The 27,007-nt window shown below is 44.2% G+C and overlaps 3 protein-coding genes across 3 annotated transcripts; 1 reads left to right on the top strand and 2 right to left on the bottom strand.

Annotated features, from left to right (window-relative positions):
- Window positions 1-2,208: 2,208 nt before the first annotated feature.
- Window positions 2,209-12,639, bottom strand: tgfb1a (transforming growth factor, beta 1a). Its single transcript, XM_061072831.1, has 6 exons — window positions 10,715-12,639; window positions 5,528-5,803; window positions 5,179-5,413; window positions 4,565-4,715; window positions 3,992-4,102; window positions 2,209-3,407 (listed from the first exon to the last, which is right to left on the bottom strand). Exons 1-6 carry the CDS (start codon window positions 11,043-11,045, stop codon window positions 3,360-3,362), a joined length of 1,152 nt encoding a protein of 383 aa, XP_060928814.1. The 5' UTR covers window positions 11,046-12,639; the 3' UTR covers window positions 2,209-3,359.
- A 3,672-nt stretch (window positions 12,640-16,311) lies between these two features.
- LOC133003192 (cyclin-dependent kinase-like 1) lies at window positions 16,312-21,690 on the top strand. The gene is made up of 9 exons (XM_061072836.1): window positions 16,312-16,479; window positions 16,967-17,088; window positions 17,886-17,958; window positions 18,981-19,071; window positions 19,400-19,600; window positions 20,288-20,370; window positions 20,452-20,508; window positions 20,610-20,762; window positions 21,595-21,690. The coding sequence occupies exons 1-9, from the start codon at window positions 16,312-16,314 to the stop codon at window positions 21,688-21,690; spliced, it is 1,044 nt and encodes a 347-aa protein (XP_060928819.1).
- Window positions 21,691-22,716: 1,026 nt separating this feature from the next.
- LOC133003183 (cytochrome P450 2F2-like) lies at window positions 22,717-27,007 on the bottom strand. The gene is given in 11 exon segments (XM_061072828.1): window positions 22,717-23,139; window positions 23,359-23,500; window positions 23,587-23,774; window positions 24,345-24,486; window positions 24,827-25,003; window positions 25,102-25,131; window positions 25,133-25,181; window positions 25,183-25,255; window positions 25,637-25,786; window positions 25,962-26,124; window positions 26,737-27,007. Coding segments are annotated over 11 exon segments (1,467 nt in total). The 5' UTR covers window positions 26,905-27,007; the 3' UTR covers window positions 22,717-22,954.

Here is a 27,007-nt window from a genome sequence, read left to right as displayed (position 1 = left end):
GTGTTATTAAGGTCAGCTCCGTCTGAGTCCACAGGAATTACACCCGGCCGCTCACCGCTCCACCTCTAATGACCAGTCGTGGCAACAGATCAGTGGACGACGTATAATTGCAAATGTCATAGATGTTGTAATAAGACAGAACCCAAAATAGCATTTCAGGGCCGGCGTTGTCGTGGTGAATCAGCTCGGTCGGACTCCGTCGTGAACTTGTAGGAAACGTTCCGGGCGGCGTTGCATGAAAAGAGGAAACGCGGCACATGGCTGCATTTAAAGGCCCAATCATGTCAGATGTGAATGACTTGTGTTGATGAAGAGCATCAACACAACGCTCTTCCTGTTACTCACGCCGTCCTATAAACGCGGCACGTGGATTGCGTTAGTGGTAACAGAGAGAACACCTGCTTGACCTTGAAATGCTGCAGGCGTCCGTCTTCACTCCTTTCTCTTGTGTAACATTCGTAACGCAGCACGGTGCATTCAAGTGCCTCCCACCCCCCCCCCCCCTTGTACTTTTCCCTCTATGGATGGGTCGGCTCTGGGATGTACTTCACTCTGAGGCAGGAGGTGTCAGCAGTTTGTCTCAGTCCCATAAAAAGCCTGGAGGCCTTGAGAGGAAGCAGCTGCTGAGAAATGAACGTTGGTTAGAAGGACAAGCCTACTTGAGTTTGACTTCCCTCTGGGACCGTTCCATTAGCAGCGTGAGAGATTTACAACTCTCTTGACATTCATACCCGTTCTTTGGTCATTACAGGGAAAGTCAAGCAGGTGGAAGCGCCGGAGATTTTCAGAAACTGGTTTTTAATGATCTGGTCTCCTCCAACGAAACCTCGTGTTCTACTTGTTTAGCTTCGGTAATGCTCGTGTTTCCTTTGAGAGAAAAAAGCCTTTTAGCGTTGCAATTACATTCTGCCTTCGCCACGATAACACAGAGCACATTGTGCCTCCGCACCATTAAATATCAAAAAGCTGGCAGCAGATCTGTCTGAATCTCTCTGAGAGGTGAGACGAGCGGACATTTAATTATGCCGATCATGTTTCATTTTACTTTGTTTATGTGCTCGTTCTAAACAAGCTTCCCTCAGTGTTGGCTCGCAGGAGAGAAACATTCCACAGGAGGCCTGGGTAACACAACCAGCGCTGGAACAAGATAGCACAGATCACTGTCACCTTGTTAGCATCCAGCGCCCGGCTCGCTCGCACAAAGCTTACGTAAGGCGCCTGACGTTGATGTGCGAGCCGTGGCAGTGTGTCAGTGGGTTCAGTGTTTTCATGTGCATGTGTACAGTATGTGTGTTTAATTTTCCATGTAGTCACTGCCCTTAAGTCTGGGACTTACCAACGGGTCTGGACCTGCTCTCCTCATTCCCAATTCAGCCTCATGGGCTGCCAGTAATCCCCTGAGTACTGAGGGAGAGGGGTGGGGCTGGCAGGGTGGAGGGGGGGTAGAGTAGGTGCAGGGAGATAGTTAAAAAAAAAAGAAAAATGTTGGGATGGTGTGCATCCCTTCGGGTGGAGGCAGTGCCAGGAACAGGGCTGCGCGTCCCGGAATCCTGATGTTGGCTCGCTGCTCGTCTTCAGTCGGTCTGCAGCCGTCCAGAGTAAACAGGCGTCCGCCCGCTGCCCAGGAATAGACCACACGCACCTGGCACACGCCCACGCCTTTCCACTGGGGATCTCTCCCTTCTGACGGACATTCATTACTTAATTGCACAACCTGGGCTTATAAGATTTGCTGAAAGAAGCGTATGTGTGCTGCAAGCTGAGAGAAGCCGAGAGACATGAAGTCTGAGCCTGGAACCGGGTGGGAGGAGAGGGAGGAGAGGGAGGAGAGGGAGGGGAGGGAGGAGAGGGAGGTGTGTGCAGGTGGGGACATCAACACCTTGAACTTCACATTTACTCAATTTCAAATGTTTAATGATAAAGAGTTTTTACCTCAACTAACCGTCCTCTAGTCTAAACAAGTTGCAGCTGATCATATTTCCTAAGACTAAAAGTATTGAGATAAAACCTTTCATTCATATTTGTATTTTCAGTTCTGTCGTCATTTCATAAAATGTCCTCTCCTCTTTCCGTAATCACAACACAAACACACAAATGCAGGCATTGACAAGTGTGATACTCACACACTTACACAACTCAGTGCTCTGACAAGTGGAAACTCCTCAGGTGGTTTTTTTCGCCCAAATAAAAAAATGTTCCATTCTGACGTGATAATTTAACAACAATGTTTATTTCAATTTTTTTTTTAAAGTATTTACAGGTACAAATGTCAAATGGTAAGTGCACTATAAAAGAGAGTAAACAGAAAAACACAATGGGTTGGTTCTTTTTCCTTAAGAAACTAAACGACTGATTCATTCTTGAGCAAAACGCATCAAACTTCAGATGAAAGTAAAAAAACTGTCCTGACAAAATAAAGGCAATAAAATGCCAAAACTAAAATTAACAAAACAGCAAAGTGTGTAACGGCTTTCCCCTCAAACCAACACCACAACCACATCCCCGGACCCTCAGCGTCTACACACAACACGCCGGCTGTGAGTCCCCGGAGACAAACTCTCTCTCACAGCTGGTGATATCACTCGCTCGCCCGAGGACAAGCTGACGTTCACTCACCAACACAAACACAGAGACCAGGAAGCATTGTAACAATTCACGTGGGCTGGAAAGCAAACAGGTGAAACCGATGGAGGGTTCCTGTGAGGCGTTCAGGCGGCTGACAGCTGCAGGGCGGGCGGGGGGGTTTCCCTGCGGTTTGTCTCGTGTCCTTTACACAGGAGCTCTCTCTCTCTCCAAAAACACCTGCAGCGTCATTGTCCAGGGAAAACCCCAACAACCCCCCCTCCTCCATTCCTGGGGTTTAACGCTGGTGACTGTGACCTTTGCAGGAAGGTGATCGATGTGAAGACAAAAAGTTTTCTTCCATCGTGTCCGTCGGCGTCTTTTATCCGACTTTGTTTTTTGTTCATAATAAATCCTTTTCCATCCTTTTCGACGCACTTTTACACGTGTGAATCGCTTCTTTTTCGAAATCTGTCCGACCAACAAATAAATTAATTCATTTCAAGACAGATATTTCAGTACTGCAAAGAAGAAGTATATACACATACAAATATTATCTAAAATATCTATATATAAAGAAGTCCATGGATTGATGTGCTTCTGGAATGATCATGGCCGAGCTCGCAGGAGCACAGCTGGACCACAGAGATCCTGATTACTTTCACTACTTTCTCGTTTTTCTCGTCTTCTTTATTCTCCTCCTCTTCATCCGTTCGCTCCTCTGGTCTCAAACACGTCTTCTTCCGTCTCAGTTCATGTTCGAGGGGATGCAGAGCCGGGGGCCATCTTGGTTTTTTTTAGCTACACTTGCAGGACTTCACGATCATATTGGACAGCTGCTCCACCTGAAAGTAAAAGTGATACAGCCGAAATTAACGTATGTGGTCAGAGGGAAAAATAATAAATTCAAGGAAATATGAGACACCTTCATGCAATTTTTGGAAAGCGACCAAGTGGAAATTAATGAGTGAAACAGAATAAAGTAGCAGCACCTAATGGGATGAATATTAATTGTAACTAACTAATATTATGAATAAGAGAACGTTATTTTATCCAGGCTTTTGATTTGATTGATTGGAATTTTATTTTACTTATCTGTATTTGTATAATTATGTCTTTATTTACTTCCATTTATTCTTATATTTTTATACATGTATTTTTTTTTAAATTATTTTATTTAATCTTATTTAAGTTATTTAATTTCTGACCCTCTTTTTCTTTACCCTGAGTGTTTGATTCTGGGTTCATAAACGTTTGTATGTTTATAAATGTTTGAATGTATGTTTCTTATATGTAAAACTCAATAAATATATTGTTAAAAAAAAAAAAAAGTGATACAGCCACGTGAGAAGGTTTCTGCTTTCAAATCCAAAATGCTCTGCAAACACTTGACCTGAGAATGAAGGTGACTTGGCTGCGGTGAACGTACCTTGTGCTGCCTGCCCACGTAGTAGAGGATTGGCAGCGGCTCCAGCGCCTGGGGAACGCAGCAGGGCTGGGCAGAGGCGCCCGGGTTGTGATGCTTGTACAAGGCCAAAATCTGTGAACCATTAAAACATGATGGAAAGGCAAGAACACAAAGAAGGGAGTTTCATGACTGGAATTGCATGTACAGGTATTAGCTTGTCGAACAGTCTTTGTATGTTTTGTTTAATTCTTTATATTTTCCCCTGTTTGTGTGTTTGTTGGTTCATTTGCTCTTTAACACAAAAAACTGGTACATCTTTACCAGGGAAAAGTTCTTTAATCTTGATGGAAAAGAAATCAGGGATATTTAAAGGACTGAAATCTATGAGTCTGTCTCCAATATGGTGCCGTTTAATCGACTTTTAATCACTGTAGTTTTACTAAGTGATATTTTAGAGGCTATTCCACTCTGAAGAGCAAACAGTTCATAAAACTACATGTTCAAATACACATAACTACCAAAAAAATGTTCAACAAACTCGGCACGACTGGCTCTGAGGTCAGGTTTCTGTAGCTGCACGCCGCGGCACTATACCTGAGAATATTTGTTTTCAGCATTCCAGATGTAGGTGCAGGATCCCATGCAGTAGTTGGCGTGGTAGCCCGTCGGCTTATGGATCCACTTCCAGCCCAGATCTTTCCTGAAGTCAATGTACAAGCTCCGCACGCAGCAGGTCTCCGTCTGGCTGCAGGAGAGAACCCAGGGAGAGCCAGGTGAGAGGATGACACGCTACAGTGTCTGGAGAGCTCCCATGTTTAGTTCTCAAGCTGCAGTAACAATAGTTTTAATGTAAAACACAAAATGTCTCCTCACAGCACCGAGCCAGTGCTCCGGAGCAGCTGTGGTCTGGAGGCTTGAAGGTTTGTGGTTTGAATCCCAAATCCTCCGCTCTACACATTAAGGCGTCCTTGAGCAAGAAGACACAAACCACCAGTGATGCTGATGGTCCGGCCGTCGGCCTCGTGTGGCACTGGGCCTGGTTTCGGTTTGTGGGTAAACGAGAGGAACATTGGGCTTTATCCTATAAAGCTGAAAACCTCTACGCAAACACTGTGCATTTACTGGACAGTACGCCATTTCTTTTTGTTGTCAATGATATAGAATAAGAAACATGTACACAGAACAGTGTGGTGTGTAGGATTGCTCACGCTGTGCACGTGTCCGTCCCGTCTGTGGAGCGCTTCCTGCGCGAGCTGAGGTGGGTGCTGGTGTTCTGAGGGATGGACATGGTGAGGATGTAGGGCAGCTGCTTGTTGGCGTCTCTTAACATTGCGGTGTCTGATCTGTCCTTCGCGATGCCAGAGATGGAAAAACTGAAACTGCTCTCCACGTTCGGCTCGCTGCATCCACAGAAGAGCCTGAGCTGGAAAATCTGCTCGTCGCCTGGCGGGACAGAAAGTTAAACCATCACTGCTCGGTCACTCATCAGGGCAGCAGATGGACAAAGGTCATAGCACTAGATCAATAGATGAGCTGCACTCGTTTACTGGAACCCACCTGTTCCTTTGAGCCATTCCCGCAGGGTCTCGGTGACATCGAACGACAACCACTTGTTATTCAAATCTTTATTGATGAAGCGGGAAGCGAGATACTTGGCCGACGCCCCCTGGCCGTGGTACAGCTCCACCCGCTGCTCATCGGCTATCCAGGTTTTCATGATGAGCAGCCGCAGCTCGGCACTCGTCAGCAGGCGGGAATCCCCGACACTTTGTCGTATGTCAGAGATGTTGAAGTACATCGGGATGGATTTCTTGACATCAATGTCGTCTGTTCCTGTGATTTAAAAAAAGGACAATTGCTTAGTTGGAGTTTTGTGTTTTGTTTTTACAGGCAATAAAGTCGTTTAATTGCATATTTGAGAGACGTGGAAAACAGAGTTGTTCTATGAGGTCATCTGCTTGTTATCCCTCATCAGTTTCTGATCCTTTGTGTATTGCAGCCCAGCTGTCTTATCATCTGGCGTCTCAGTCATCTTTCCATAAACATGGGGGAACAACTATAAAGGGGAATTATATGTTCTTTTTTTTAATCATATCATAAAAGACAAAAACAACTTCTCCCTCCAAAGTAGTAGAAGTAATAATGACAGCAGGTTAATTCAGAAATGAAATAGTTACATGGTTATGATGGAAGCTAAACGTATGTAGATGGTTTGCCGAGCCCCTGAGCTTATTCTTTCTACATGGACATGGAACATAACCTCTGTGATCCATTAGTCATGTTGAGGGGAGAAAATATTTCCATTTGGATCTTCTATACAACACAGAGCAAAATGCCATAATCGAGAGGATCCTCCACTGAGGTCCCACCAAACAGTTTCTACTGTTTTACCCCATTCTCTAGAGAAGGTCTCGAAAACAAGAAAGAAACCAACTTTACTTAGTGTCCAATGTGTTTTAAATTTCCCTTTTTAAAGCCATAAGAACACTGCACTGCTTTATTATGTAAAAAACAACAACCATTAAATCAAGACTTTATGAGTAGATCAATGGAAATCTACGCTTTCCCTCTATTTTCTGTTTTGTTCCATTGTGTGGTCGTGGGCTGGTGGTGGAGCTCTGGTGTGTTTTTGATAATTGGCAAAACCTCATTACAGTAAAAATGCAGTGAACTTAGTACTAAACACGAAAAAACATTGTGCAATATCTCTTGGCAGCGGAGAGTATGAATTCTTTCATAATAGAACATGGATGGCAGTGGGACAGTTAATGGACGTGAGCTAAAGAATCAACAAACCACTTAAGATTCCTTCTCTTAACGTTTTTAACAATATAATGAAAAGTCCCTTTTAGTATTTACTTTATAACCTGCCTGCTCAGCACATTCAACACAGTAATTTACTGCGCAATGTTCTGTAGTAGAGGGAAGTTTATTACTCAAGTTAACTTCATGAAAAGTTCTTTGGAAAAAGGTATTTCATAACTGTATGTACACACGTTCATGAAGTGGAAAGGCCAAGTTCACGGCGTTACTCAATATTGGTAAGTGCAGCCAAACACTGGTCTCCTCCAGCAGCTGTAGAGTCGACCATAGACCATAGAGAGCGTCTTGTTTTCTTACAGTAGTGCTGCCCATTCCAGCAGCTTCTCTGCCTCGGCCTGCCCATAACATGACAGCAGGAACATTCCCTCGCTCCGAGCCTGACGGGAAACAGAGCCACGGCTACTGAAGGCTTTAAGAACCATCAATCTTTCAGCGTTACATTACAGCGGATTCAGTCACATCGAGACGTGCAGAGATAAGTGCAGGAAGGCAGGAGAGCGAGAGTGAAACGCTGTGTGTAGGAAGAGAATGACAGGAGGTGGTTGAGGGAGGAGGAGGGGGGTGGGAGGGGGGGTATAACAGGGTCAATGCAAAGAAAACAGCAGAGTGAAGAATGCACTCATGTGAATTTCACTCGCAGCGGTGAGGCGTAGACGGGTGTGAGTGGAAGGGAGCAGAGAAATTGGAGAATTGAAGCCCGGGCCTCGAAAAAGTCAAACGTTGGGTATCTCATACTCTCGAGTCCGGGAGGTACTCGCTGACAGCAGCTACACGCCGCAGCCTCACATACTCTGAGCTGCATGGTCGACCCCGGCTGTACCAGGATCCTCGCTGTTCACCAGTGTCACCATCTGTGTTGCTGCTCAGGTCGAGCTTCACCCCCTTGTACCGAAGCCAAAGTGAAACTGAAAAGAGCTGGTGCGAAGTGCAACGGGAAACGAGATGACATTTCACCGGTCCCACCCAGAGCCGAGTCGTATGTTTGGTTGTAAAGAGTATGAATGGAAACACAGAGCGTCACCGGCCGTGTATAGTAGGTGTGGAGAGCGGTGACCTATAGTGGTGATGTACCGAGCAACACCAGGCAATGGAAAGTCATCGTCTCCAGCTAGTTCAAGTAAACTGCGATGAGAGTGTTGTGGGTGAGAGGAGTGTTTACGAAAGAGGAAATTAAGTCACTTCCCAGAGGAAGCATATTGGCTGCAGCAGCATAAATTTCTAGCCCTCACTTCTACTTTCTAATTAGCACAGCTCGCATCACCTCTGGCGGATTCTCACTGAACCGTTCGTCAAAATAATGTAACGGCAAACTTCTTTCAACACGGGGCGGCTGTGGCTGAGGGGTAGAGTGGTCGTCCTCCAACCTGAAGGTCGGGGGTTCGACCCCCAGTCTGAACCATCTGCATTCCGAAGTGTCCTTGGGCAAGATACTGAACCCTAAATAGCCCCCCATAGAATAACAAAGTGCTGCAAGTAGATGCACTGTATGAATGTGTGTGTGAATGGGTGAATGTGAAACTGTACTGTAAAGCGCTTTGAGTGGTCTTCATCAGACTAGAAAAGCGCTATATAAATACAAATCCATTTACCATTTACGAATGAACCAAGATCGGGCCTCACTCCTTCAGATCGGGCTGAAGACAGCACCTGAGCCGGCGCACTCACATGGGTGTGGGGGGGGATTTGTGTGTTGGATCAGGGCCTATCCACAGGACAGCTGTTGCAACAGGTAGGGAACCAGCCCTGTAATTACCAGTGGGAGGAACCAGATTCCAGCAACAGGCTAAATACCTGCCTCCTTCATACGCTGGGCTCCACCTTCCCATACCCCACCGGCCCACCTCACCCTGGTTTACACACGGAGCCTCGGACCCCGGTTGCTTCTCCGCTCCATCGAAGGGTGGCAGCAGCTTTACTTTCCAATAAAAATGATAATTAGTCTGAAGTGGTGGTGTTCACCTCAGTCCTCGGGCTGGTTTCCAAACGAGGAGAGAGTTCATTGGACGAGCAGCGTATTAAATATAAGAGGTCAATTTGTGTGGGCTCCGAGGAAGGGTGTTCCTGCAGGAATCCAGCCTCACCCACCACATAGTTACCACGTTGGATATTAAATCTATTAGGCTCCAAAATGTTCGGCATATAACGATGCGTCCCTGACGGCTGCTGTGGGGCATCAGGAGAGTTAAGTGCAGTAAAAACAACCATAAAGTGAAATAAATTAAGAAAAAAGATTGTTAATGAAGGTTTCAAATAAACGACAGAAGCCTGATTGCCTCCCACACCCGCTCGTAAAAAGGTAGAGTTTTTATTTTCTTTTTAAATAATTGCAATTCCACTTGGCGGTCGCCCTTTTCCCAGTGTGAGAGGTCGGGTCTGTTTTTCAGAAGCGAGCAGCGCTGTTCACTGGCATTCCACAGAGGTAGGAAACACATGCTCCCCATGGGCAGCGCTAGCACCGGACCTGAGTCACTCAAGATCTCAGTGGCCATCAGCCTGCCTTCCTTCCTGCCAAGCTACCCTGTCACAAACACGCTGCAAACACACTGATAATAGGCTCAGGAAACCCGGCAACGAGCGGCAAGGGGGGGGGTAGAGAGGGATAATCAAGGGCAGGGACACATGAAAAATAAAATAGAAAATGGTCGGGGAAGAAAAAAGATATGATGGAGAACAGGTGACAGGATAAGCGAAGGGAGAGCCCGATGCTCAAGTTTCAGGAAACCCCCAAGTCCCCAAGGGACGGAGAGAAAAACACACAGAAAATGAAAGAGAAGTGGAGAGAGGGTGAGGGTGAAGGAGTGCACTTCATGTCTTCTCTCGTCTAACTTCTCTTCTGTTTCCCCCTCCTGCTCTTTGGTTTTCATCTGAGCAGAACAAACATCATGCCCATGGTTCTGAACGTTTCTTTTGTTCTCCCTCGGGGCTGCACACGGTCCAGCCACTCGGTCTTTTGAAGTGGTGGATGAAAGAGGGATAGTGTGGATGCCTGCCTGATAGAGTGAGGAGTGGAGGCATGTAGAGAACAATGGAGCAAGGACACAAAACCAAAAGAATATGTTTATCATAACAGCCTCAGAGTCATTGGATGATCGCAGCCCAAAAGCATTTGGCTGCACAAACAGCGCACACATGCTCGCCAAACAAACAGCGCTAATAAAGCAGTAAAAACCCCGGTGGATACCATGAAGGCCACACGAGAGCATCGGAGCAGATGCAACTCACAGGCCTGCTAACGCCTAACGCATGTGATCCCTGAACCCGTCAAGCCGCCTGGAGATGTTGGGTGGAGATCTGAAGGGGAACACGTGTTCAGGGAATTTATAGATGAAGCTTGGCAATGACACCAAGTGATGATTAATCTGGGCTGGAGCTGCAGCGTCCATCCATCCAGAGATTACAATGTTGAGATGTGTTGAGCTAACAAAGTGTGTTGGGGTTTTTTGGTACTTTTACATGTCGTCATTCTAATGGACACAGGTTGATTTCCCTCCCGACGCAAACAACTCTTGATGTGAGATCAGAAGAACGACCAGTTTCAAAAATAGAAGAGGTTTATCGCAATATGTAATTTTTCTCACTTTCTGACCCACTTTCAATTTGCTGTTTGAGGGTAAAAACTGAAATTTAAGGTTAGTTTTCGGTTTGGGTTAGGGTTTGGGTTAGGCATCTAGTTATCATGGTTTGGGTTAGTGGCTACGGAATGCCTTATTCTCACTAATATAAGGTGCAGTGTTAGGGTTAGGGGTTAGGGGTTAGGGGTGTGTGTTTGTTTGTGTGTCCCTCAAGTGCCCGTAAATGTAGGAGCATAAATCACAGACAAACCATTACTTGACAGTTCTAGTGGTGTAGTAAAACCATCAGTAGCGTGTGTCCACGTGTGCACAATACACACAACTTGTGTTTGAGTAGTCAGGTACTCACTGTTCATGTGGAACTTGTGCAGCACCTTGGCAAAGTACTCCTCCTCCTCCTGCTCGGTGGAGATGTCCGTCTGGACGACGGCCTTCTGCTCCTTCAGCATCTCCTTGGTGCTGTTGTAGAGCGACAGCAGAGGAGACGGGATCTCCTCGTCGTCTCCGGCCTGGTCGGGCTCCGGCTCTTTGGGCAAACGCAATTTGCTGAGGATCTGGCTCCTGATGGCCTCAATGCGCTTCTTCTTCACCATCTCCAGATCCACCGTCTTGCACGTGGACATGCCACTGACATGTCCCACCGCGTACACGACCATGAGCGCCAACAGTGCCAGCTCCATGGCGCCAACCTGACTGTGACTCCGTCTGTGCTTCGGCTCTTTGGTCAATCCTCCCTTAACCTTCTCTTCCACTGCCTGCCTCCGACGCTCAGGGAATAGTGAATCAGCAGAGAGGTGTCACTGACGCAAGGTGTTTACCCACAGCAGGACAATTACAGCAGTGTTGAGAGTCCTACAGGTTCGGGGCTACCGGTGCCACTGCTGCGAGAAACCACCCTAACACTTGTGGGCTTGTTTGCATAGAGGCAGGTGGGAGAGAATCCCAGTGGGCAGACAGACAGGGAGCGATGAGCCAGCCTGTGACTCAGACTCGCAGGTAACTCAGTGACGTGGAAGTGAGTCCAGAGACGAGCTGTCAAAAGCAAACAGCGCCCATCCAAGCATGCACACACACACACAGCCTCAGAAGACCTGTGCACCACCCATCAATCTACCAACACACAACAGAGCTGCTTCTCTACGACTCACACGATTGAAGTCTATCTTATATAAAGTAAGTTCATACACCCCCCCACGTGTCAGCTCAGGGATGTATTGCTCAACAGTCAGTCTGTATGAAGGGAGCTCTACAACTACTTACATCTGACACTACGGCGTTCAGCTGACACGGCTTCCTGTCCTCTCTGACCCACGAGGTCTCTTCAACCAGTCAGGATTGTTCTGTACATGGATGTAAAGTCTCTGACAAAGAGAAGATAGCAACGACCCGTCCTATGCTTTAACTGTGTAGAAATGGATTTCCTATTCCTCTGCTGTCGAAGTTTGATGACTTCTGGCTTCCCTTGACAACCCTAATAAAACTCTCCGGGGGCTGTGAGTCAGTCCAGTGCTGATCCAGTACCCACAGTGAAGAGAAGGAAAGTAAAAACAACTTTTAAATTCAAAAAGTTTCAGCTCTTATTCTACAGCAGTGGGAAACCTATGCTGTCAAGACATAAAGAAATGTCCCCACGGCTCTGACTACCTCTTTTTAGCAGCGACAGCATGTGATCTGTGTACAGCTGCACTTCAACGCCTCACGCCTGCTTCACAGAGACAACAGCTGTCTTTCTATCTGTGTCCTCATTCTCAAATATGAATTAACACGTCAGGGTACATCTCTCAGAGGATAAAACGCAGCAAAACTCTCCTTGTCCGAGTAAATCTGTCCTCCTGTGACAAAGTACGAAGTTTGACAAACCTTTCTCTGTAAATGACCGTATACCATCCAGTCCCAGCAGCAGCAGAAACCACAGCAGGAGCCAGAGTAACAGTCCCTCTCCGGCTGCTTTGGGAATCAGATTGCAGTCTCGTCTGTGTCCTGTCTCTCCTTTCTATCCATCCATCGGTATCACCTCGTTTATGCCCCCTCCGGCTCCTTCACACCCTCCCTCGTGAGTCTCCTCTAACACAACTCCCTCTTCACACCTCTCTTTACCTCCCTGCCTTCTCTCCTGGTGCGCTCCCTCTCTCTCTGGTGCTTGTCAGAGCTTGCTGGTGACAAAGTGATTTGTGGGAACTCAGCTAACTTCTCTCCTGCACTCACTCGCTCGCTCTGCCTCTGTCTCTCACTCTCTTTCTTTTTTGGTTCCTGTTACTCGTCTAATAGAGCGAGGAGCTCTCCGCCCAGGAAATGAGGGTAACGGCCACAGTGTAAAACATCTGCTGTTTAACAGAGTTCTGCTGCCGGCCGCCTGGTCACATCAGGAAGCCAGGAGATCAACGCTCTGAGTTAGAGTCAGAGGCAGCAGCTCTCTCTCTCTCTCTCACACACTCTCTGGCCAGTCTGAGGTCGTGGCCATGATGACTGACAATGTCAACAAGCCTTGTATGGCATCGGGTGTCTCGCCAGCTGACCGCCACATTTACCTGGTGGCTGTGAAGGTGAGCGCCTGCCAGGCCAAAGAGCTGAGGCACCTGGCACGGGTTGGGTCTAAAAGTAGACATTTGAAGGGATGGCGAGCCAACAGGGCAGGAGCGTGTGGAGCCCTCTCTGAGGTCTGCGTGCTTTTCAGAGGTTGGGTTGTGTATTTTCACAAGAAAAACCAGACTAAAACAAAACCTTTGGTGGTTTCAATCATCTTGTCTCCATCTGAGGGATGATTCAACAGGGAAATAAAGACAATAAATTGCCATTGTAGTGTCTGAACTTTTTTAGGTTGTGGCCATGTTCCCTAAGGGTGTCTATTGTTAACATGTAGAGAAGGAACTATTCATTAAACCATGATAATAAATGGTGACATTCTACTTAAGGAAGCTGAAGTGAAAAATCCCCTAAAATACCGGCTACACAAACAACAGAGAACGATGCCAAAGCAAACACAGACGCTGCAGTTTATCCCACATTCACATCTGCATTATCTCATTGATTGACCTTTAATGATAAAATCTTGAGAATAAAGTGGAGGTGGCTTTCAAATATCAACAACCCCTACTGTACCTTGTTTTGTTGTGTGTGGGTCTGAGGAAATGTGAGTGTGCACTGTCACCTCCTGGTCAAAGATGGTATGACACTCACATGTTCTCTGATGGGCTTTCTTCTTAGTGATGAGACAAGCGTTTGGGTTTGTCTTAAAAATAATGTTTGTAGTCATACATATATATTGTTTGCATGAAATAAATATGTGGTGCAAAAGGTCATTACAGCTGCAGCATAGATGAGGCAGAGAACACAACAGACAGTAATATTGTCACAGATGAAACCAAATCTAATTCACCAAATCGCACAAACATACATTTCTTAAAACATCCCTCATACTTTATCAAGATCCATTAATTATTCTCAACAGGCAAATCCAGATTAAAACACAACCTCTTTGGAACAATACATGTTAAATTGCACCGTAGCAACAACTCCCAAGTATATATCCTGACCTACTTTCTCTGCTCTCCATTGGTGGTTATGACTCTGGCCCCTGAACACAACAACCCTGGTGCCGGACTGACGCCGCACAACCAACACGTCTAACCAGTCTGCCATGGGGCATTTCATACCCTTTGCCACAAGGTCCCAGAGCCAGCTCCTCGAGGTGTCTGTGAGTCTCTGAGCACAAGAGTGCAACCTGCTCCGTGTTCCCATCATTCACTGGGAAGTCCTGGATGACTCTGCAGAGGATCCCAGAGGAGCCGAGGGAGGACTCTGGGAGAAGAGATATTCACAGGCAACCGAGAGAGCAGATAGTTCATAACTCATGTCACCACATCAGAGCCGGTCCTGCAGACGCTTCAGATCTGTGGCAGGGTTACAAGATGCTGCAGCTTCTTTAAACAGTCTTTACTCAACTGGGGGAAATATTACTCTATAACGAGCTGGTATAATGAAAACCTATGCTGGAGTATTTGTGGTAATATGAGGCAAATACTTATAAGCAGAATGTGCCTCTTTTTAGGCTTCCTATTTGTTTTAGGGTTGATTTAAAGATATTGTTTATCACCTGATTATATGTCCGATCTTTTAATCCTGTTTATCTCTCCATTGCTACAGATCGTCAGGCAGAGGTGCTCTTACTATTATATTTAATAGAATAAGGGGACAGAGCCTTTGACCTCAGGGCAGCTCTGTGACGAGAAAAGGAAGCTGCTGAGTCAGTGTCCTCTTTTAAGTTCCTCTTAAAACCTTTCCTGTTTACTCTAAGTATACCTTTTAATTTTATTAATACAATTTACTTGTCAGACTGAAACCTTGCGAATCAAATTGGCAACTGCGTTTTTGAAAATGGAAATATAGAGTTAATTATTATTGTATGTTATTATGTCTCTGGGTATAACTTATATTACTTCTATCATTTTCTTTTTGCCATTAATTAGAAATGGTGTGTTATTCCATCTGTCTTTGAGTTTGTATTTTATTGATTTCACATGATATGATATTACTTATCTTCAATGTTTTGTATTGGAGTTTATTTGAAGTATCATTATTATTATTATTATTATTAGTATTAGTAGTAGTAGTAGTAGTAATAGTAGTATAAGTAGTAGTAATGATATAAAGTGTAATTAATCACGTTTTGGATTCAAACGCTAAATTTTAAAGTACATAGCTATAACACATGTAGTAAAGTAAGTATAGTTTACTTCAAACTCAGCAGCAGGGAAGCTAACGTGTCACCCGTCTCCATGGATACAGCGCACGCTTCTTCCGTTGCGCAGCCCTCTTCTGTGAATCGCGGTGTGTCCGCGTCCGCTTCTTCCGTTGCGCCGTTTCCATGGAGACGAGTTAAACATCGCGCAGAGCGACGCGTTACTTCCGTGTTCGCAGATGAATCGTGAACCTGGAGCAGAGATGAAGAACCAGCGGCACCGAGCGGAGGAGAAATAACCGAGAAGACCGAGGAGGTCCGGGCCGTCAGGGAGGAGAGAGACCCGGGGAGGAACTGGGCTGACAGCCGGGGACTGGAACCAGTAACCTTCAACTGGTGAAACTCACTGGAACAAATAACCTTCAACTGGTAAAACTCACTGGAACAGATAACTTCCACTGGAACCAGTAACCTTCATGCAGCTGTGCGGTGCTTCGGTGGAGTCACACCCTGGATGAGGAGCCTCTCTGCTCAGGTGATTGATCTCAGATCCTCCAGGTGATCAAACACTGGACATTAGGTAAATAAGTTTTATTTCACTTTTCATATCAGGAGAATAAACTCAATGTGCTTCAGGATAAAAAGCAAAGATACATGACAAGAGATAGGAGTTGAAAAAAAGTTCTTAGTCTATGATAATAACAGTATTAATAATAGCTTTTAAATACGGTATTATCAAATTAAATAAAACTAGAATGGCACTTCACTGTGGCCCCTTATGAAACAACATTTACATTAAATAGATAATATCACAAGTAAAGACTCAATAGCAATAAATAAAATAAAATCAAGAGGTGCTCTTTAACTATAACCCCAATTAAAAGCATGTTTTTGGCCTTAGGTCAAGTAGAGAATTCCAGAGTGGGTCCGTAATGACTGAAAGCACAATAAGCTGATTCAGAGTTTATTCTAGGTATTGCGAATATAAAGTACAATACATATATATAAAATATTTACACAAATATAGGTTGTTCATATTCAGTTTATGATTGTGAAACAGAGAAAAACAGGACTAGCTAACAGAATGCTGCTCACAGGTTAAACATCATTTTGAAAATAATATTGAAAAGGTGCTTTATTCAGTTTTCTGAGGTTACTATGTCCAACTGCAACTGTAAGTTAACCTCTTTATATTATTGTACTTGAGAAATGACAAAGTTCTTTCATTTGTCTTGTTTTGACACGTGACAGCAAAACCAACCGCCCCAATGGAGAAATACGAGAAGCTGGCCAAAATCGGCGAGGGATCCTACGGCGTGGTGTTCAAGTGCAAACACAGGGACACGGGTCAGGTCGTGGCCATCAAGAAGTTCGTGGAGTCCGAGGACGACCCGGTGATCAAGAAGATTGCACTGAGAGAAATACGTATGCTGAAGGTGAGAGGAGATGAGTATCACTCGATAGGATCAGGTTTGATCACATCTCACGCCATCTGCAGGTTCCACACGCACTCATTAAGTTACTGTTATTAAGTTACTGGCTTCTGTCACTTTGATAGGAATTCATCATGTTTCCCATGGTCTTACTTTTATTATTATAATTGGCTTTTAAAGACTAACACCATACGATTAAAGATAATAAAAGCAAAGCTCTGCTGTGGCCCCTTTTGATATTTATTTGGATCTGCACCAAATTGCACAGACTCATAAATATCAGTAAACCTAAACACGGCCGTCAAGATCCATGAAGTATTCTCCACAAGAAGGTTGGTCTCAGTCCACCAAGTTTCATGGTAAACCTTCAAAATAAAAGTTTTTCGAAGGTCTTCATTGTTTTCTGCAGGCCTCAGATCCTCTGTAGGTTTAATTCGACTCTTTGTGAAGCATAGACACTGAGCCTGCACATCCTCTGCTGATCCCACAGCAGCTGAAACACGTGAATCTGGTCAACCTGCTGGAGGTGTTCAGGAGGAAGAGACGGCTCCACCTGGTGTTTGAGTTCTGTGAGCAGACGGTTCTCAACGAGCTGGACAAACACCCCCGAGGGTAAGTCCGCTGACATGTGACCTGAACTGAACGGGTCAAGTTGTTTACTTAGGTACTAATCAGAGGTAAACATATTTGTTATGCTACTTTATACTTCTACTATCTCTGCTGAATCAACAGGTCCTAGTAACTTTACACACAAACCCACTTGGCCTTTAGAGTATGTTGGAAAATATGACACATTATTCAATATTGCATTAGTTAAAATAACTTGAATTTTAAATGGAGCTGGTCATTTTTTAAATTATTTTATTTGAGTGCAGTTTTAAATGCAGGGCCTTTGGTTGTAATGCAGTATTTTTAAATTATTCACTGTTCATAGTGTTATAATTGTTAGTAGGTTAAGGATCTTAAAATCTTGTTTGCTACTCAAATGAGCCTCCAATTTGAAGAGGTCATATTTACCATTCAGTTTAACCACCATGTGTTTATTTACTTGTTTAAGAAATGAAAAGAGGGAGTGAAGACTGTGCCGAGATATTTTAAAGACGTTGACGGACGGCAGCAGAGTTTGGGAGGTTGTGTAACCTGTGGTCATAGGACTTTATTTTAGCTTTCATGATGAAGACGTCACAGAAAGTCTCGGCAGCTTTTTATCCTCCGAGACAGCGCAGCAGAAACTCTAGCTGCTCCTGAAAACAAAGGAGCTGTCGCTGTTAGAGACCGGGCCTAAAGTTACCGGGGTGACACGAGGACTGCGTTCAGCTCCACGTCTTGATTTTTAAATTCGCTTGAACCTTTGCTTTGTTTCTCCTTCACAACAACTGGTGTTGGTTTGTGTTTGTCTCTCTCTGCAGGGTTCCTGAGGCTCAGCTGAAGAGCATCGTGTGGCAGACGCTGCAGGCCGTCAACTTCTGCCACAAACACAACGTCAGTGTATTTTTATAAACTGGTATTTGAGTTAAAACCTTATGGAATTTCATTTATTTATACTTTGATTTATCACCATTGTGGTTTTTGTTTGTTCTAGAGTACAAACAATAATACTTTTATATGTTATGTACGTTACATTGATAATTTCCTCCTCTACTGGCCGCAGAGGGATCAAGTCCTCATGTGACTACACAGTAAAAGACAAATGACAAAGTCTCCTAACTTTAAATTTCAGTGACTTTGTCCACCACATTTTACTGAGTGGTTAGAAAGGGATAAATGTACAAACGGCATCTGAATATTCTTTTACGAAAGAACTTAAGTATGCGACCAACTTTTTGCTGAATCATTACTTTATATAAAACCTCTTTTACACCAAAATTAGGAAGTACCATTTTTAAATGCGTGTAAACCTGCTAAAAAAAGGAAATTGAATCCTTTCCATTTGGCATTAGGGGAGTTTGCCATCATTTTTCTGCTGGTGCATCATATTCCATGTCCCTAATGCAGCAACAACTGAGGGGAAAAGGGGCAAAAGTTACCAGTTAATAGTTATTATATCATATAAATGTACATACAGCATCTGATTATTCTTTTACGATATAACCTAAGTATGTGACAACATTTTTGCTGAATCATTACTTATATAAAAACTCTTTTATACCAAAATTAGGAAGTACCATTTTTAAATGCGGGTAAACCTGCTAAAAAAAGGAAATTGACTCCTTTCCATTTGGCATTTGGGGAGAATTCTATAATTTTCCCGCTGATACGTCATATTCCATGTCCCTAATGCACCAACAACTGAGGAGAAAAAGGGGCAAAAGTTACTCTTAATAGTTATTATATCATGTTTGTCATTAACTGTTCCATTAGGAGCCCTTAGGTTTCTATAATCAAATGTGTTGAGGTTTTCTGATCTCTTGCTTTTGTTCCTCCGCATGAATTCAGCATCATTAAAAGCCTCTTTTCTTTGTGTGTGTCATGTTGATCCCTGATCCTGAGGCTTTATGTTCCAGTGCATCCACCGAGACGTGAAGCCCGAGAACATCCTCCTCACCAAAACCGGAGTCATCAAGCTCTGCGACTTCGGCTTCGCCCGCATCCTGAGTAGGTCGTCCGCAGGCGTTTATGACCATTTAGTGTTAATGTTCCTCTAATGACTTATTCAGCGTTGAGCCTATAGCATCTCCTGTCCACAGCCTCCACACTTCACTGCTACAATAACTGCACTACACAGGAGGAGCATTCAGCCAGTTAGTGCCCCTGTGTGCAGCGTGTCTCTGTTTACCCATCCTGCCTTAGGTTTCAGTGTTACGTTACCATACAATAACGTGTAGTCATTCATTCGGCCTTGTAATCCCCTCCTCTACAATGTGAGGGTGACTTAGTGTTCATTATTCAGTGTATCAGTGAAGGTGTGTGTCGGTTTACCCAGCAGGACCCGAGGATGACTACACAGACTACGTGGCGACCCGCTGGTACCGGGCCCCGGAGCTGCTGGTGGGAGACACCCAGTACGGCCCTCCTGTGGACGTGTGGGCTCTGGGCTGCGTCTTCGCTGAGCTGCTCCACGGGAACCCGCTGTGGCCCGGGAAGTCCGACGTGGACCAGCTCTACCTCATCCGGAAAACTCTAGGTACACTGATCAGAAGCCATATTAATGAGCGCTTCAAAGTAAGTAATCTAGAAATTAGTACATAAAGCATTAAGTACTCAAAAGGCACTTCTGGCAAGAATGAGTGTTATAATATGGGAAATATATTTAAGTGTGTATTTACAGACGTCAGTATTTACGATTGAAAATCTCCAAAACATTTCCTTGTTCTCTCATTCTCATATTCATACAGACGACATTGGTCTTCAAATATATAACAGGCTATCTAAATTTAATTTTAAAATACAATATTATAAATGATGAATCCACCAATTTGAATTGCACAATTATGAGGACAAATGTTAAATATCGCATTGGACATTACTCTCTTGACAGGTCCTGGTATCAGCAAATGGAATTTACAAGTAGATGATTTTTTTAAATGCAGGCCAAACTCAAGCAACGTCAATAACACAGTCTTGTGTTTTTAAAATAAAAGAAAGAAACCACAAGAGCACAGATACAATACAAACCTGTCAGCCTTCACTGCTTTTGGTTGCAAGTTCATTTAAAATCGAATGTGCAGATGCAGCAGAGTTGAGCTGAAACAAGCAGGCTGGGAATGGAAGCGCCCTCAGGACCTGACTCCTCATTTACCAAACACACACTCTCCAATTTCACATTGTGCCGCATGATGAAGATTTAAACTTCTCTCCTTCCTGACCTCAGGTGACCTGATCCCTCGGCACCAGCAGGTCTTTCGCTCCAACGTGTTCTTCAGTGGAGTCAGCATTCCTGAGCCGGACACAACGGTACCAACCCTCTGACACCAGAAGAAGAAGTGATGATGTGTAGTCAGGTTGTTCTGATTCTCTGTTTGCTTTTGTCCTTAGGAACCTTTAGAGAAGCGTTTCCATGGAGGCTCTCCTCAGGCTCTCCACGTTATGAAAGTACGTTATGTTCATGTATACGTTTATGTAAGAGCCTGATATTTCGGTCGTGGTCATGTTGAAGGTGTTTGACTCGGCTCTGTCCATGTTCGTGTGAGCAGTCGTGCCTGGTGATGGACCCGTCTCACCGCCTGTCCTGTGAGGAGCTGCTGGAGCTGCCTTACTTCCAGGAAGAAGGAGGAGCCAACTGGGGCCGCGAGATCGAGCGCCCGGGAAGACGACACGACAAAGGCTCCCGTCGCCGGCAGGCCGGGGTGAGTCTGGACCACGGGGAACCGTTCCCACAAGTTAAAACTCAAACACTCTGCCTGCTGCTACAGTCAATAATCACCTTGAGTGGGTCACATGACCTTCACCCTGATGCCTGAGAGAAGAATCAACTTTTAACCAACATCAGTCAGATGAATTAATATCAAATTAAAGTACAAGGACAATTCATCTTATTGAATTTTTACCACTTGCCAGAATTAATACCTTGTACGCCTCCATCAACCAATCAAGCTGCTGGAGACAACAAGACTTTGGTCAAACCAAACAAAACACAGAGCAAATAACCAGTAATTAAATATTTACAGAAAATACAGCAAGAAACTTTCAAAAGTTTATTCACCAAAAGCAAACAATGACCACAGAGTATGAAAGAGCTTTAAAGTGCAGATTTTGAAGGAATTTTTCATAAAGGATATTAAGTGAAGTAAATAAATTCTGACTAGACCTTTGACCACCAAATTCTATCAAGATTATCTTCAAGGTTTGTACAAAACCTGAAGAGATTCCTTCATGTCATTATCGAGATTTCCCGTTCACCAGGCCAGACGTTTGTTTGTGACACTGACCCTTGACCACGAAAACGTAACCGATTTATCCCAGAGTCCAAGTTAATACTTCAACCAAATGTTGAGGAAATTCCCTCAAGGCATTTCCGACTTATCACATTCATAAGGGCAGGATGGACAACCCCCAAAATAACTAATTACTCTGATATGTAAAGGCATCAAAATGTTTGAGATGTGCACAACAGATATTTGTGTTTTTTACTTGTGTGATCTCTCACTCTCTCTCTCTCTCCCCCCTCTCTCTCTCTAGGCACAGTACCTGCCTCACCTACCAAACAGCAACATCTCACCAGCACCGGATGTGAAGAAACTGGTGAAGCATAAATATCACCTGCCCAACATTTAGCAAAGGCAACCAGCTGCTCCGAACTGAGAGACGTAGACTTTCTACTTTTGTTTTCCCTGAAATCATCTAGAAATACAATTCAAGCTGTTTATTCCTGGTGTGAGAGTCGGGATGAGTTTTAATCCTGTGATCACTTTCACTTGTTCTCTGTATATTCCTAACAAAACAAATCATATAAAACATGTCACAGGAGTAAGAATCACCAGTGTGCCATCATCACTCAGACACATGGACCAGAATTCTTTTATTTTCTGGCAAAGTCAGTGCTTCATCTATTTAATCGGTAAAAATATAATTTCAATAGAATATATTTGTGGATATGTTTTATTATAGAAAACAATATATGCAAAATAAATGCATTACCTTTAGATTCTGTAAACTTGTTGTAAACTTTGTTCTATTAAAACAATAATACAGTGCAGCACAATATTTCACACCTAATACTTGACGTGTAAGATCCTAACCAAGTCTTATTAAGGTTTAATAGAACCTGCCATGACAACTGATACTTCGGGTTCCTCACACGCTTCAGCCTCAGTGTCGGACAATGATCTCTTAAGTCTGACATGGACGTTCAGTGTGTTGCTCTGGAACACACATCTACACACTTCTACACACATCTACACACATCTACACACAGACAGGCTGAACCGCTGCTCGATGGATCACCTTGAACACATTACTGACATAACTCCTGGTCATATCACTGAGCAAAGGGTTAAAGGGCCCAGACTTGTTTTAAATTGATGGTATTTTACCTGTTACTCGTTCATTAATATGTTATCATACAATCCTTCTCATGTTTTATCATGTGATTCCTCTATTGTCTAAAAAAAAACAAAGATGCGCAAAGCAAGAAAACAAAAAACGACCCGAAACAAACTATGTCAGTTCATAAGATGATGCGTCAAATAGTAGTTGATGATATTACATAACTTTTTACAAGAGTGGAGATCCTCTATTAGATAAGCTGTGTTTGTGAGTTGCGTATTCTGAGGTGAAAGTAAAATACAACACGTGACTAAGTGATGTATTAAGCTTCTCTAAAATCTTTGGTAAACTCTCTGTTAACATTTGACACACGGACACAAAAGATATACAAACATGGACTCACACTATTAGGTGAAGTCAAGCAAGCATCAGAGTTATCGGCACACGAGAAAAGAAATATGAAGTCATCTGTCCTGACTTATGCTGCCATGGAATTTATTTCCTTTGGTATCGAATGATCCACTTTTCAGAGGTCGAAGGTCCAACGAGCAGATTATTCCCGCGGCGTGGCGATGATGTCGTACCTTCGGGGCAGGTTGGCGAAGCTGCTGTACTCGGGGCTGAGGTCGACGCTGTCAGGACCTCCGGAGCAAGACAAGGTGAAACGCTGCAGGAGTGACACCAGGAAGAGGAAGAGCTCCATGCGAGCCAGGGCCTCTCCAACACAAGATCTCTTTCCTGAGGAACCACCACAAACCAGTGAGAGTGAAAACACAGGAAACGCCTGAGACAGAGCAGGAACTGTTTGTGGATAGCCTCTAATTAATATCATTGTTCAAATCATAGGTTGTAAGTATGTTGTCTTTGGCACAAACTCTAACATCTGTTCAACGAGAGCTGGTCCAATGTTCGGTCACTTTCTTACGACAATAGATGGATATTTAGTCAATTATTTACCTGCAGAAAATGGCAGGAACGCAGGATTTTTCTTAAAGCTGCCCTTGTGGTCCAGGAAGTGCTGCGGGTTGAAGGACCAAGGTGTCGCCCACTGTTTCTCCTCTTTGAGCACAGAGTGCAACAAGGGAATGATCAACGTGTTCTGTCGACACAAGATCAGGAGGAACGTTTATTATCTGGAAGAAGAAGGTTGTATGAAGAAGACTTGATGTGATGAAAGCAGGATACCTTGGGAATGGTGTAGCCCCTGAAGGCGATGTCCTGGAGGGCGTAGTGAGGGAGGTTCATGGGAACAATGTCCATCACACGCTGAATTTAATGGATAACCGCATCTGTGAAGGGGAGGGACTTCCTGTCCTCCATATAAGGACAACGCTGCTGTCCAATCACAGTGTCAATCTCCTGCTGCAGCTCCTCTTCAGAATGAGGGAAAACACAAGTGAACACATTTAACTTGTGTAGGAACAATTACTAAATCAACAACAACAAATTGTCCTTTAAGTGATTCCCAGTTCCAGCATCTGAATTCTGAAGAATTGCTTCTGACATATTTTACACACACACACAATATTCATCTCAGGAGAGAATTTAGAGATAGCATTTATAATGATGTGTGTGATATGTGTGTGATATGTGTGTTTGGCCAAACCAACAATATTAGCATTCAACTGTGTGGATCTGACGGCAGAGTAGATGTGCATTTATTACAGTTCGTTCATAGATATTTTAATTTTCAGTTTTAGGGTTGGGGTTTATTTAAAGTAAAACTGTAAAATATTCTTCATTAAGATTTGATAATGACATTTTAGGAATCAGGAATCAGTGATTACACACAATAAAACAAGTCTATTGAGGAACATGTATGTGAATCTACAAAGAGCAAGTTAAATCAATTGTGTCAGAAAATGTGTGTGTGTTTCTTTAATTTTTATCACTGGACCAGTTTCCTCTTATAAACTAGTTCCAACTGGTTGGAAGGGACTTACCCTGTACTTTTGGATATTTGATGAACACACTAAGTGCAAATCTGATGGTGGAACTGGTGGTTTCTGTTCCTGCCAAATACAGATTCAACACCGTCGCCACCAGGTTCTCATGGTGGAACTCAGTCGTGGGAACATCCTTTTCCTAAAAGAACAAGATGAGAATCACTTTACTTTGATGAGAAAACAACCGGCAAGCTTCAAATTCAAGATGTTCAAATCTTAGACTGCAAATCAAGATGGATCTCGACTTCCTCTCGTACTTGAATCGACACGAAAAAAACAGTTTGATAAGAACTACATAAAATGACAGAAAACATCTTAGAAACATTTATTTAAGGTGAACTTTGACTTTTGGGTTTTGTCAATGTCCCGTCCACTTAAATGGAGGAGATTTACGAGCTATACTGCAGACAGCCACCAGGGGCCGTCTCATGATGTTATTAGGACCAGAGGCTTCTTGCGGTTGATGAACTCGGTCGTACCTGTCTGAGTCTGAGCAGGAAGCAGTCGATGTAGTCTCTGGGCGAGCTCGGGTCCAGCGTGTCTTCGTGCTCACGGATCTTTTGCCTGACAAACTTTGTCAGTGCATCAAGCCTGGCAAAGACTTTGTGCTGTCGACCCGGCAGCCACTCCATGAGTCGAGGGAAGACGTTATACAGCTGTGACGAGGAGAGGGAAGGAGTAAAGTTAAACCTGTCGTAGGGTCCACCCCCCACCCACAGTGCCGCTGCATCTCCTCTCCACCTCCTCCGCTCACCTGACCCCAGGGACTGCTGCCAAACTTCAGGGTTTTCTGAGATGGTCTGCAGCAGGTAGAGGAATTCCTCATCGTCGTAGCTGACCGAACACCAGGCAGCAGATCACGTTGGACACGGTGCAGCTCATGTAGAAGGTCGGATCAAAAGATGCACCTGAAAGATCAAAAAATTACAAAGTGTTTGGTCTCATTGAGAGAAATTCAGATTCAATTTCAACAACAAACATTCACAGAACTAATTTCTTGTTGAATTAGGTTCACAGGGATCGAGCGACATTAGCTTGCTGAGTTTGGTCCGTGAGAGCAGAGAGTGAACAAAGGGAAAACTTCCTGCATGTCCAAATATGTCCCAGCTGGCAGTTTGGACATGGACGGTTAATTATAGATCAGATCTATCAACTGGTTTATCAAGCTCAAAGGGACAAAGTAACCCAACCCTGTAGCCACACACATTTACAGTTTATTAAAAGCCGTTTCAACCTGAGGGATGAATACGAATCACATTGACAGTTACTCTGACACATTCTCCACGTACCTTCCAAACTGGTGAGGCGTGCCACCAGATGTCTGCTCTCCTCCTGGATCCACGCTTCCATCCCCTTGCGACCCATTCCAAAGTCTCTGAGCGTCATCAGGGTGAAACGCCGCAGCTGCCGCCAGCGCTCTCCATTACTGATCGCCAAACCTGGGAAAATCCAGAAAAAAGAAATCTGGTCTCCACATTCAAAAGGAAACAGGCAGTTTGTTGTTGCTATATAAGAGTCTAGGGTGCAATAAACCAGGAGCAGATGGAAACACAGATTCCAGCCTGCTGTTAACCTACAAAATATGAAATGTCGTCACTAAATTCCCATCGTTACCATAGCCCTTGGTGGCTCTGAACAGGAAAGGAATCGGTGCTCTGCCCGTGAAGTCGTCTGCTTGGTCCACCAGAGCCTCCTTCAGGGCGTCGTACCCGACCAGAACCACAACACGCTGCCGGCCCACATACACGGTCATCACGGGGCCGTAGCTTTCACTGAGCTGGAGGTTAAATACCACAGCAGAGGTGAATGGGATTCTTGTGCAGACATGTGAGGGACAAACCAAAGTAAACATGAGAGCAGACGCATGTGTTCTCTTAACAAGTCAGGGTGAAAATACTGTGTTTTAGTCCCAGAACAAACAATAGGGCTACACATACAACATTATTAAAATAACCTTTATTTTAACATGTATGTGCTTCTATACAACAAATGGAGTTCAAAGTTTTTTACAATAGAGAAATAATATGCACAAATATTTCATATGAAAAACATGAAAACGATCTAACGTTTTAATTTAACTTTAATGAGTATTATTGTTATATTTTAAATGTTTTTGTGACTTTTCTATATTGTATTTACTGTGCGATGCCCCTAGAGGCCAGGTCAAATACTGCATGTTGTCACCCTGCACACCTGTAGTGACTCTAAATAAGTCCTCTTTGTCTCATCAGTGCACCCGGATGAAGGCATGAGCCCATGTTGGTGTATTTTAAAGATTCAAGCCCGTAGAGATAAAGAAGTCAACAATATGACCAACCCCCTTAGTGTGTTGGTGTGTGTGTGTGTGTGTGTGTGTGTGTGTCTGTGTGTGTGTGTGTGTGTGTCTCACTTTGAGCAGGGTTTTGAAGGGGGCCTTCTTGTCCATCTGCAGCAGGTTTCCAATGATGGGGAGGCCTGAGGGTCCTGGAGGTAGATTCACCGGACCCCCACTCCTCAGACCCAGCAGCACCAGCAGAATGAGGATCAGTCCCACCACTAAAACCAGTGACACGTCCATTCTGTCCCAGTGAACCAAGCCCTGTCCTCTCTCTGCAGGAAACTCTCACACTGATTGAGCAACATCCCTTGTTTTCAAAATAAAGAGACAGAGGTTACCCTGA

Source organism: Limanda limanda, chromosome 6 (genome assembly GCF_963576545.1).
Source record: "Limanda limanda chromosome 6, fLimLim1.1, whole genome shotgun sequence".
Classification (NCBI taxonomy): Eukaryota; Metazoa; Chordata; class Actinopteri; order Pleuronectiformes; family Pleuronectidae; genus Limanda; species Limanda limanda.
This window is presented reverse-complemented; position numbering and strand designations above follow the sequence as displayed.